Below are 12,712 nucleotides of genomic sequence, written 5' to 3'. Positions count from 1 at the left end.
ACGGAGCCTTCGGGCTGGTTCCTACTGATAAGTCACAAAGGGAGGAGGGAGCGGTTAGCGGGAATAAAACATTTAAAAGTCACCTGCACAATTGGGGAGGCCCAATGTAAAATGAGAAAGATCTGTGAACGTGCTATAAAGCAGCCTTGCCTCCCGGGTTTTCACGCATTCACCACGTTTGTACTGGCTTTTCCACAGGGCTGAGGGTCCAGAGCCTGCCTACATCAGGCCCCTTGCCTCTTTCTCTTCCGACAAACATCTCGTCGACGGACATCTGGACAAGCTCTCCGCAAAGCCCCCCTGCCTCCCCGACCACTGGCACATCCATCTTCCCAGTTACGACCTCGGCTCCAACACCTACACTCCCCAAGAACGTTTCCGTAGAGCCCAGAGAGGAGAACACCAGCCTCCCGGCCTCTCACTGGGAACGCAAGAACACAGACCCCTCCCCAACAAGCGGGGGGCTGCACTTGACACCCACTCCCTCAGAACACAGCTCAGGCACTCCCAAGGCAAGCGTGCCACCCACAGGGTCGCAGTCCCCCTCTGAGACCCCAGCTCAGTCCCCCGCTGAGTCCCCCACGGAGTCTCCCGCACTCACCTCCCCTCAGGCTGCAGCCTCATCACCTCCACCCCTGTCAACCTCACCCCCTGAGGTTTCGGCTGCCTCCTCTGCCAGCACCAATCACAGCTCTGCTGAGACCAGCCTCAAGCCCACAGGAGCCCCAGCCACACCAGAGTCCCCAGCAGAAGAGCACAGCTCTGAACACACACCCACTTCGCATGCCACAGCAGAGCCCGTGCCCACGGAGACGACGCCCCAAGCGACGGTGCCGGCCAAAGTGACCTGTATGCTGATCGACGTCGAGACCACTGCCTCCCCCGGGGTGATCATGCAGGAAGTGGAGCATGCTCTAAGTTCAGGTGAGTCTCAGTCACTAGACCACGGAGATGTTAAGAATGCGGTTCCGCTAACCCAGCACAGTAGGTTACATTTGAATTTGGGGGTGCAGTGCCTGAGCTGAATTCACAAGAATGTCCACAGAAGTGCAGACTTTGCCTTTAGTCACGTGATAATTTCTACAGGATATCTCATTATTACAGCCAGTCTTTACAGTTTGTCTTCACAGATGTCACAGACAATGGCAGCAGATGAGACAGTATAAGCAAAGGGGGTGACAGTGTGGCTTTGGGGCACGCTTCCTAGGTTTTAGTTGCGGCTCCTGACCTTGGGCACGTGACTTCATCTTTTTGTGCCCTTATTTTTCCTCATCTGTAATATGGGGACACAAGGGGTTCTATCGTACATGATCCTTGGGGAGATTCTATGAGATGCCTGTGAAGTGCTTACTCAGTAAGTGCTCAGGACGTGTCAGTTATTAGTATTTTTCTCAGTGTATTAACGAAGTGCTTACTTCATGGAAACCAGTAAAGCAAAGTAGGGAGGGGGCGGGGGGGGTGTGTGTGTAGAGAACTTGGCTGATTCTTTATAGTCACTGCTAGAGTTCATGGGAAAGACAATAAATTTTACAGGGCATTGGATTTGTTTTTTTTATCCCAGCAGCCCTGTGAAGTCAGTATTATTTTTATCTTGATTTTCCAATCTCGGAAATTACAGCGGAGGGAGATTTAGGGTCTCTTCGAAGGTCCCATGTGTGTGACATTGACGTAAAGATGGTAAACTTGAGGGTACTGAGCAGGAATAGGCTTTAGTGGGAGCGTTTGGCCTCCTGAGCAAGAAACAATAAGGTGAGAGCAGCCAGAAGGTGAAGGGGGAAATGGCTCTGTGGCCCCTTCGCGGGGACAGTCCTGCCAGAGCTGTGGGCTGCCCTGGGAGTATTCAGAATAGAGCCACACATGACCAGCTGGAGTCAAAGGAATGGCTGTGACCGAGGAGACTTGAACTCCCGTTTAACGATGAAAACCTCTACGAACAGAAACTCCAGTAAGCAGTGGAGGTGGGGAGAGAGGGCTAAGATTAACAAGACATGATTCCTCACGGAAGATGAGTTTACTAGGGGATGACGTCCCGAAGAATTACGCGTTCTGATGCCGAAGGCCTAATACATCCGCGAGAGTCCCAAAAGAGACAGCGAGGCAGTCAAACGGGGGTAAAGGAATGAATCACGAAGGTCCAGGGTAACCACAGGGGAGCATAATAGCAGAGCTGTCGTGAGTCAGGCCTTGGAGGAGGGAACAGTCACCAGAACCCAGAAGGAGAGTCTTGTAGAACAGACCACCTTGACAGAAGCACCGACTCTTGGTTGAGAGACACAGCTAACCCTGAGAGTGAAATAAATAAACCTTCTGCCCTCCCCGTCTCCCTTCCCTTAGATATACAGCCAGAAGCCAAGAACGGGGAAGCCCATGGATGTCGTCCATACAGGTCAGCCTCCCGGAGGGCCCATCAGAGAGCAAAGTGGAGAAGGGTACAGTAGAGAGTGGCACACCCAGTTGAAAGGCTGATTCGTCTGTGCAGCCCCCATCCCCATTGGCACCCTGTTCACACCTCCCGCCAGCACTCATCACAGTGCCTTTCGGTGTGGTGTTGTAGGATGCTGTGCTCCCAGCCTGCAGGTGACCTCTGTAACACGGACCTCCTGGAACGGGGTGGGTGTTGACTCAGTGTCCGAAGGACTGTCCCTGTCAAAGGTGCCAGCAAAGTACTGGCTCGAAGTGGCCTTCGTCTCTTCTCTCTTTCCTAGTTCAGGCCACGACACCACCCCCGTGACGCCGTGTCTTCAGCTTTCTGGCTGATGGCCCTCTCTCCGCGTTCTGTCCCCTCCGGGATACTCAGACATGGTGGATTAAGATTCCTGAGCACAGATGCTGAGCCTGCCATGCATAAATCTCCAGAATCAGACACAACCTACCACTTTCTACAAGTACCCTAGTTCCGTGGGCTGGATTATCTGAGACCATCCACTTCCAGTGCTCTGGCCTGTGTTGTAGAACCTGTGTCTCAATGTCCTCAACTCTAAGCCAACAGAGTCAAGAGGTGCAAAATTAGTGACAGAGCTGGGTCATGAACCTTTATAGCTCTAGGGAATATTACACCCAGTGGCAACTCCGAGGTGAATTAAGGAAGGAAGGAGGGACCGATTTGAGAAGAGAGATGGGTGGCAGGGTGAAGAGAGATCGGGCCAGTGTACGTTTCATAGACCAGAAAGGATTTATTCTTGTGATCTATTAAATCAAAAAACATTTCCTCTGCATCCACCAGTATACTGTGCTTGAGGCAGAGACGTGGGAGACCTGTCTTTGAATCTTTGCAGTTTGAGTAGAGAGAAAGGGCACAAGCAACTCTTAATACCATTAGAGTGACCACATTACTTTCTAACCTGAGTATAAACGGAAGTGTGTGGAAGGATCTTTGAGCAGATGGGGTACAATCTGTTCGTTCGTTTCAAAGGTGAAGAAATTATGTCCCAGAAGTTTGGAGGGCCTCACCCAAGGTCACACCACCCAGTGGCAGAGCTGGGCCCAGAGCCCAGATCCTTAAAACCACAATCAAGTCTTCTTTCAACAGCCGGTGTCTCTGCGCTCCCTCCTCCCCCAGCCCCGCAGGCCCAGCAGCACCCAGAGACCATGCTGGCAGGTTACCGTTTGGGGGTGTACGTGTTCAGATGCGTGAGCTGCCCTAATTGTGACAGTAATAATACCACACTTCTGTTTAGCATTTTGTCTTATTCTGCATGAAGTTCACATGGCATATTTTTATTGGCCCAGGGACTCATCCATTCAACAAATATCTAGATACAGTCACCAATGAATAATGCTAAAACAAGGTAAATGCCACGGCAGTGAAATTTGACTAGGGGATCAGGGAAGGTTCTGTGATGGAGGGGTCACAGGAGCCGGGTCCTAGGAGAGGAAGGGAATTTGGACCTAAAGAGAGACAGGGCAGGGAGATCCAAGCACCTGCGTGCAAAGTAGGGAAGCAGTGGCAAAGTAGTTCAGGATCTACCCAGCAGCTGCAAGCCCCAGAATTGCTCTTGGTGAGTTTTCCAATGCCCTCCGCGTCTACCGAGTCTAGGGGTTGAGGCCTGGCTTGATCTGACCTTTCCACAGCATTTGACAGGGACGGTCACTGCCCTGGTCTTTAAAGCGCAGTCTACTCTCTCTGTCCCAAAATAAATAAACGTTAAAGCGCAGTCTCCATCTGACGTCGAGGACACATCTCTCATTCCTTCACCTGCCTCGCTGACCACTCCTCCAAAGTCCCTGCCTCTCACCCCCTCCCACACCAGAGCAACCCCAGGGCCAGTCCTGCCCTCCTCTCTGCTGACCTCTCCACACTCATTCCTGAGATGATCTCTTCCCACCACAGGACTCACCATGCCATCCACATGCTGATAACTTTGAGACAGAAAGTTCTATCTCTGTTTCATTTCAGTGAACTAAAGACGTGTACATCCAGCTGTCAGCTAACTCGTATTTCCACGTGCGTGGCTCGTAGGCGTCTTGCACTGAATGTGTATGTGGTAAGGTCCTGAAATCCTCAGCCCCTGACCTGCTCCTCCCTCACCTTCCAGATACCTTGGGCTAATCCTGGACTCCTTTCCTCAGAGACTCCTCATGCAGCCCATCAGAACCCAGGCTCCTCTGCCTTCGGTCACAGACGCGATTTTAATATTCCTGTAATTGATCCCCACTAGCTACATCCTTGCCAGAGAGATCCTTTTAGAACCCAGGATAGAACCTGTCACTCCCCGGCTCTGACTCTCCTGTTGCTTACCTTCTGAATCAGAGCCAAAGCCAAGTTTGTGAGGCGCCTGCAGTGTTCACGTGATCTAATCTGTGCGGTCTTTCTGCTCTCTTCTTCCACCTTCACCTGCAGAGACACCGGCAGCCTTACCGTTTTCTGGAACAAACCAGAGACACTCTTACCTCAGGTCCTTTGTACTTGCTGTTCCCTTTGCCTGAGATATTTTAAAAACCTCTAGGTCTTTCACAGCTCACTCCTTTCCATCACTCAAGACCTCGACTGTCATCCCCTCAGTGAGCCTTTACCCTTAGCCCTTTATGAAACCGTCATCCCATCACGATCTCTTACCACTTTCTATCTCATTTATTTAGTGAGTAGGTGTGTGTTTTCTGCCATTAGAATGTCAGCTCCCTGAAAGCAAAGAGCTTGTTCACGAAGAGGAATATGTAGGCTGCATCCCCAATCCCTAGAACAGAGCCTGACACAGGGTAGCCCCTCAGTAACATTTGTTGAACATGTGAATGAAAGAGTCAGTCAACCAACACCAGAGAAGTTGTTTCATCTCCCTGAGCATTGGTCATGTCATCAATAGGATAAGAACAGTATCCACATGACTGGATTATTATAAGGTTTAATTAAGAAATTTACAGCTTAGGGGCGCCTGGGTGACTCGGTCAGTTCAGCATCAAACTCTTGATTTCAGCTTGGGTCACGATCTCACGGTCTGTGGGATCGACCCCCATCCCAGCTCCGTGCTGAGGATGCAGAGCCTGCTTGGGATTCTAGCCCTCTTTCTGTGCCCCACCCCCCCCCCAAAATAAATGAAATAAACTCTAAAAAAAGAAATTTATAGCTTAGTGACTGTTGACCAATGGCCCAGTCAATATCTATGATTATTATTTTACTATGATTTATCATCATTATTATTGCCATTTTACTATTGTTATTATTATTTCTGTTGCTGTTACATTTATTGTAATGAAGAGTATCCACCATTTTCAACAAACTTTCATTGAGCTTTAACTATGAGTCAGGCATCTGACTAGGTACTGGGGATTTGGCCATGAAAGAGACATCACTGTTCTCATGGAGCTTACAATGTAGCATGAACACAACATGGCAAGTAACCTAGTTTAGTGGATCCCAGACTGCATGGAGAGGAAACTCGCAGAAGCAGGAAACAAGATTTTAGAACAAGTGTTAGAGGACCCTGAGTAGCAGGATAAGGTGGTTTACTTTACTTGCCAGACCTTTAAGAGTCATCAAGAGCTTTTGATCAGGAGAAGAAAATGCTGAGAATTATATTTTAAGAATATTCAGTTGTCAGGAACATGTATGGTTAAGTTGCAGGAAGTTCAGTGCTAGAAACACAAAGACCAGTTTCTACCTGGTTTCCAGTTTGCTGTTGCCACTGATAAACCATGTCACTTAACTACTTTGACTTTAAGGGTTCTTAGCTATAAACTAAATATAAGAGAGAATCTTTCAGGTCCTTTTGGCTTATCTGCCATGAAATTGTGTATTACAATTGTCCGATGCAGAAGAATGAGATCCATATTCATATGAAGCTGACTGAGAATATACGTGTCCTAAGAGGCAGGCTAGCAGTTGACACAGGTAAGCCCCTTGTGTGATGTTCAGAACATTCCAGTGATGTGATCTCGATGGTATCTGTTCAACCAAAGAGATTGCATAACTTACTCAAGTTTTCACTTGAGCACCCAGACCAGGATTGCCATTCAGTTCTCCTAACTGGCCCTGAGTCAAGAGTTTATTCCACTAGACCCATCCTACCTGAAATCACAGAAGTGAAAAGTCAGGGGAGGACTGATGGCCTCCAGCACCACTGTGGAAATAAGCCCCGTGGACGGAGTGTGGCCAGCCGAGTCCAAGGGGTGGTGGGGCTGCCTGATGGAAGGAGAGGCAGGTGGTAGTCGCAGCCATCCCAAAGCAGCTCTGCAGGGCAAATGAGTTCTGATGTTTGTTTCTGTTTTGTTTTTAAGAAAGAAAGAGATGCACGATATGTTAAATTTGGATCCTCTTGTGTTACTAAATCAGAACTCTAAAAGGGCGGAAACCATGACTATGATATGTTTTGACCCATAAACTAAATTGAACGGTGTCGTGCACGATTTGGTGCTCAGCAAATGCTTGAGAGATTAACTGACATCACGCTCCAAGTTATATTCAAAATGTCTTCAATTCATGCAAATGAAAACTTTAAAATTACAGTCACTTTGCTTGATGCAAAGGGGATATTCTCTTTTGTCTATAAAATCCAAGCATCCACTGGCCTTCTTTATGCTATCTTATACTTCCCGTTACAAAGAGGACATATCATTGTGAAAATCGATGAAGGCCTTTGAACTTTATTTTTTTTTTAATGTTCATTTATTTATTTTGAGAGAGAGAGAGAGAGAGTGAGCAGGAGAAGGGCAGAGAGGGAGAGGGAGACAAAGAATCCCAAGCAAGCTCCACGCTGTCAGCACAGAGCCTGCCACGGGGCTAGAGCTCACGAACCACGAGATTATGACCTGAGCCTAAATCAAGAGTCAGGCGCTTAACCGACTGAGCCACCCAGGTGCCGCAGGCCTTCGAACTTTAAATTGCTTGTCTGAACCCCCGTCTTTATTCAGTACAAACTGTGCTAATAAATACCCTTAAATAAAGGGCACTCGGCAGGCATGGGCATCTAGATATCTCTACCTCCATACCTGCAGGGGACTTTTAGCTCTACACGACAGCTCCTTACTCCATGATTAACTCGTAATGATGAGTATAGATTTGAGAAAGAATTAAGTCCTTTAAAAGATGGAAGAATGTATTTATTTATTTACTTACTTATTTAACCAAAATATAACTATTTTGCAAGGTCTATGTAATCTTGAATAGTTGACAGTCACACTGAAGTGTTAAAATTTTCCATATTCAAATATAGGCAAATTATGGAAGAATATTTTTTAAAGGACACATGGAAAAATTTTAGGAATAAAAAAATGTGTGTTATAGTAAGTTAATTACCTTCATATTTAGATGATTAAAAATATGTTAAAGGGAGAAAGTGGTGATTTAATAAGAACACATAGTGAGAAGATCATCTAAAAGAATGTCACATGTGCCAATCACATCCTTTTGGAATGCCCAGAATGTGTCAGGAAGCGATAATCCTGAAGTGTATTATATCCGTCTTAGGCTCAGTGGTACAGACATCCTATCCCTGTGCATGCCCAAGCCTGGCCTCTTTCAATAACAGGTGCCACCATCTTTTCAGGTTGTTCTTTGCTCCCTGTGTCCTCTCAGTACCGAACACTGTTGATTTGGAAATCTTCGTAGCTGCCAAATGCATCTGCTTCACTTCATTCTTGCTCTCATGTCCAAGCTCCCATAATCCCACCGCCATGGCCCCTCTTTGTGCTCCCCTGCACCCATCTCCCCATCCTGCCCATTCACCAAAGAGCAGCCAGAGTGAGGATCACACACAGATCTGATCAGGTCACACACCCTTCGCTCCTCCCTGCATCCCAGCCCCTCTGGGACATCCCACTGCCCTTAGGATGGAATCCATAAGGCCACAGAGCCCTGCCATCCCTGCCTCATCCCACCCCCTACTCCTTGCTCTCTGCCCCTCCCACGCTGACGTCTGTCCGTTTCATGAACGTGCTCATCTCCCTCTTGACACACCTTCTCCTGGGAACCCAAAACACATCCCTTCACCAGTTAATTCTAACTCATTCCTGGGGTCTCAGCGGCTCAGATCACCTGTTCAGGAAGTCTCTCTTGGGCCCCCCAGTCTAGCTCTGGTCTTCCAGTTACACTGTCACAGTTCAGTTGTATCTCTTCTTCACATTTATGCTTGTGGCTCTTTGTTCATCATTTACCCTGCATTTCCAGGTAACTATGGGTGGGGCCTTGTCTGTTTGGGCTCACAAAGAAATTCCTAGCACCCAACAGTGTATAGTTTAATGACTAAATATCAAACTTCAGATAATAAATCCACGTATTTTCTTAGCCTCGTAAACCCTGACCTTTGGATTGAGGATGAAGAAAAACACTTTCACGTACTGTCTTAATCAGTTCAAGCTAGTAGGACAAAAATACCACAGGCTGGGTGGCTTAAACAATTTATTTCTCACAGTTCTGGAGGCTGGGATATCCAGGATCAAATCACCTGCAGATTCAGTGTCTGATGAGACCTCCTACTTCTTGGTTGACACATGGCTATCTTCTCACTGTGTCCTCATGTGGCAGAAGGGGCATAGGAGCTCTCTGGGGACTCTTTTATAAGGGCACTAATCCCGTTCACGAGGGCTCCACCTCATGACCTAGTCACTTCCCAAAGGCCCCACCTCCAGATACTATCATACCGGGGGTAGGATTTCAACATATGAGTTGGGGGTTGGGCATAAACATTTAGTTCATGACTCCCATGCACACAGATACCCCTATAATACATTGCGATCATTATGGACGACCTAAAGGGCTCTGTGCTGCCACTGTGGGTTCCCACTGCCCCTTCCCACCACACCTCCTTCCTAACCTGCTGACTGCCTCCTGCCTTTGGTTCCGATGGACTTCAGAGCTGATGAGATTATGGATTGCTGTAAAACCCTCACTCACATTTCTTTTTTTTTTTTTTTTTTGTGCCCAATTTTTGAAGCTTAGGCTAAACCTCAAAGTTTGTTAACTCCAAGTAAATTGCCCAAAGGAACTCCAAAGATCAGATTTCATTTTAGGTAAAAATTATTCTGCATTCTTGTCTCTATGACTTTTATTTCTCCTTTGGTTTACTTTTACAACCTAAACCTTAATCTGGTTTTGAGATTTTTCCAAAATATCCTTTAAAAAATATATGTCAAGGTAATGAAACCAGCTAGTTACCATTTATGTTGTTACCTGGTAGGGGTGCAACTCCATCCCGTATTTTAATTGTCTTAGCATCACCTTTCATTACATTTGGAGAGTTTCTGTCTCCATGGAACACTTTCTTACTTTCTGTTTCAAATAATTTCGCCAGTCGTATATGACTAAAGTGATTCTGGAAATGCTTCACTGAGAGAGTGGGATTTAGCTTATAAGCACAGCTGATATCATTAATGAATCTGTGGCTTACTGTCTCACTGGGGAAACTGGTTGGAATAGAACCAGTTCTATATCCAGACCCTTTACCGTAATCTTTGCACTGCAAAGATCATGTCTTTTTCATCATAAAATAATAACAGGAAAGTGAAAACGGATCAGCACCAATCCATCATCTTTATCATATAAGAGTGTAAAAATCCCACCCCAGCGTGTTCTAGAACGCATACTGGATGCTTAATTGATATTGCCCTCAGCATGCCTTGTTTCTCCGGTCTCACGAAAGGAAAATATTGGCCAGTAAGAACCAGCATCTTATGTCACGGTACCTTCCCTTTATCATCAGACTCCCAACCTTCGGGGGGGGGGGGGGAACCACAGTCTCAAAACTGAAGGTGAATTTAGGTTAAAATCATAAAATCTCAGTAAGTCCATGGAGGTGGGCCATCAAAAACACTTCGCCGTATTTCTGTTTGGAGAAATTGTGGGGTCACTTTAAAGACAGGCTCCAAGAGGGGTAAGAATTACAAACTTTGGCAAGAGACTGCCTGGTTCAGATTCCACCGACGCCACTCGTTGGAGAGGAGACGTGCACAAGTTTGTTTGTCGTTGAGTATCACGTTTTCCTCATCTATGAAACAAGGACAACAGAATTGCAGTACTTGCCTTATAGGGTGCTTACTAGCATTAACTGAGACAAGTATATATAAAGTGTCTTTTGCAGAGTTCACACTAAGTAAATGTTAGCTATTATTATCATTACAGTGGGTTTCCAGCTCTCTGTGTGGATACCAACAAGAGTCTGACTCTTCTAGACTTTGATTTTCTCAACTTGAAAAAAATGGAATGTTTGTAAAACACTTTAAGACTCCCAAAAGGATTATTACTGTAAGTATTAGGTAATAAGGATCCATTTAAGTACCCATCTATAACACAGTACAGAAAAGGATAATCAAAAGAGCGTGTAAAGGAGAAATAACTAGGTTCACATTTGAAATAGTAACTCTTTTGTGGAACTTGGGAAACGCAGAGGGAAAGGGTAGAGAAATCTCCAACAACTGGAGATTTCTAGCGGGGAGAAAAGAAATCTTGCGGGGAGATGGGGATACAAAAGCCGAGCTAGGATTTTGCCAAGGACCCACTGGCCCCTGAGTGTGGCCAGTTAGGAGCTAGGGTTTCACTCCTCTTTACTGGCATCAAAGTTTAGAAATTATTTTCCTTTATTTTTTTAATGTTTATATATTTTTGAGAGAGAGAGACAGAGCACAAGCAGGGGAGGGGCAGAGAGAGGAGGAGACACAGAATTTGAAGCAGGCTCCAGGCTCTGAGCTGTCAGCACAGAACCTGCTGCGGGGCTTGAACTCAGGAACCGTGAGATCATGACCTGAGCCAAAGTCAGACACTTAACCAACTGAGCCACCCAGGCGCCCCGGAAATTATTTTCTTTCCAAAGTTTTTAATGCTAAAACCTTGGGGGCCTGAGTCTGGGAAAAATTTAAATTTGGTAAAATAATAATATCCAAAAGCAGATTTCTGCCTGGCCTAGGTGACTAAATACATGGAGGCAAGGCTAAATTAATTAATGGTTCTGCAGAGATCCCTGAGTCCTTGGGCTGCATTAATTACACTAGTGTCACTGCCATTGGCCAAGGTAAGTATTGGAACAGGTGTCCTGAAACTGTAACTCTCTGCTCTCCACCCATATTCCATGATAAAAGTCATACGTTTGCACACCGCTTGGCAAATAGGGTTAGGTCTCTATCTCGGGCTCTGAGAGGTTCCTCCCTTCCTTCTTGCTTATGTCCTCAAGGGAACACCAGTGTGGAAGGTCTCACTTACTAAGTAAGGCTGGTGAACCCCAAAGGACCCTGAGCCTTGCCTTGCCTCCTCCTCCCCACTGCCATGTAGTTAGTTGTTCCCACCTGAAAGAACCCCAGGGAATTCTTTTCCATAATTTCAACGCGAATTGCATTAAGGATACTCGGGTAGCAGAGTGATTTAGGGATTTCTTTTCCTCTTTCTGACTTGACTCCTGAATAGAAATATCTGTTCCCCAGTCAAGGAATTAGGTGACCTGACATGACACAGCTGACCCACTCACACTTAGAGATCAGAATTTTCAGAAGAGGAAAGAGAATTCTCCTTCATCTGGGGCAAACCATAGAGGGGATTCTCTGTTCTCCGACCCTGCCCGCCTTCCCTCTGCCCCAGGAATCTGAGCTGAAATCCCCCCCTCCCCGTGGCAAGTTGTAGTTCTCTTAACTCATTAGAAGTTATAACTCAGTCCAGGGGTGCCTGGGTTAAGCGTCCGACTCCGGCTCAGGTCACGATCTCACAGTTTATGAGTTCAAGCCCCGCATCGGGCTCTGTGCTGACAGCTCAGAGCCTAGAGCCTGCTTTGGATTCTATGTCTCCCTCTCTCTCTGCCTCTCCCCCCACTCCTCAAAAATAAATAAACATTAAAAAACATTTTTGTAAAGAATTTATAATTCAGTCTAGGCTGAATTATATACCTTGTATAAAGTAATTTAAAACTAATTATGCTAGGCTATAAAGCCAGGCACTGCAAATTTGTCTTGCAGGAGAGAGAGCTGAGAAGGGCAGAAACTGGCATAGCGCATGTGAAGGGGCAGACATAGGGCTTAGCTTGATGGACCCAGAAGTGAAGTCCTCCCTTGTGTCTGCACTGCTCCTGGGAGTGGGTGAGGCAGGGTGAGACAGTTGTCACTCCTACGTCACATTTCCACCAACTTGGGCCTTCACCAAGAAGCAGTATTCATAAAGCTGCTGCATTCCCAGGGGCAGGGACAGGAGTTGACAGGGCAGACGCTGCTGGCCCCAGCTCTCTGCCTTCTGTTCTTTTTGGCCTCTTTCGGGGCCCTGAGGGCCGGTGCCTCACCTCCCCCCCCCCGCCCCCAGCCCAGCATC

At 46.8% G+C, this 12,712-nt stretch overlaps 1 protein-coding gene across 2 annotated transcripts in view; it reads left to right on the top strand.

Moving 5' to 3' along the window:
* Positions 1 to 12,712, top strand: part of PARM1 (prostate androgen-regulated mucin-like protein 1) — a 112,935-nt gene that overhangs the window by 72,694 nt on the left and 27,529 nt on the right. The window contains exons 2-3 of one of the 2 annotated variants that reach the window (XM_043572471.1): positions 199 to 924; positions 2,335 to 2,453. In XM_043572471.1, the coding sequence (XP_043428406.1) occupies positions 199 to 924; positions 2,335 to 2,438 (830 nt within the window). In that variant the 3' untranslated portion in view covers positions 2,439 to 2,453. Of the gene's footprint in view, positions 1 to 198; positions 925 to 2,334; positions 2,454 to 12,712 lie in introns of those variants that run through there. The other variant, XM_043572470.1, reaches the window with a different exon arrangement.

Source organism: Prionailurus bengalensis, chromosome B1 (genome assembly GCF_016509475.1).
Source record: "Prionailurus bengalensis isolate Pbe53 chromosome B1, Fcat_Pben_1.1_paternal_pri, whole genome shotgun sequence".
NCBI lineage: Eukaryota > Metazoa > Chordata > Mammalia > Carnivora > Felidae > Prionailurus > Prionailurus bengalensis.
This window is presented reverse-complemented; position numbering and strand designations above follow the sequence as displayed.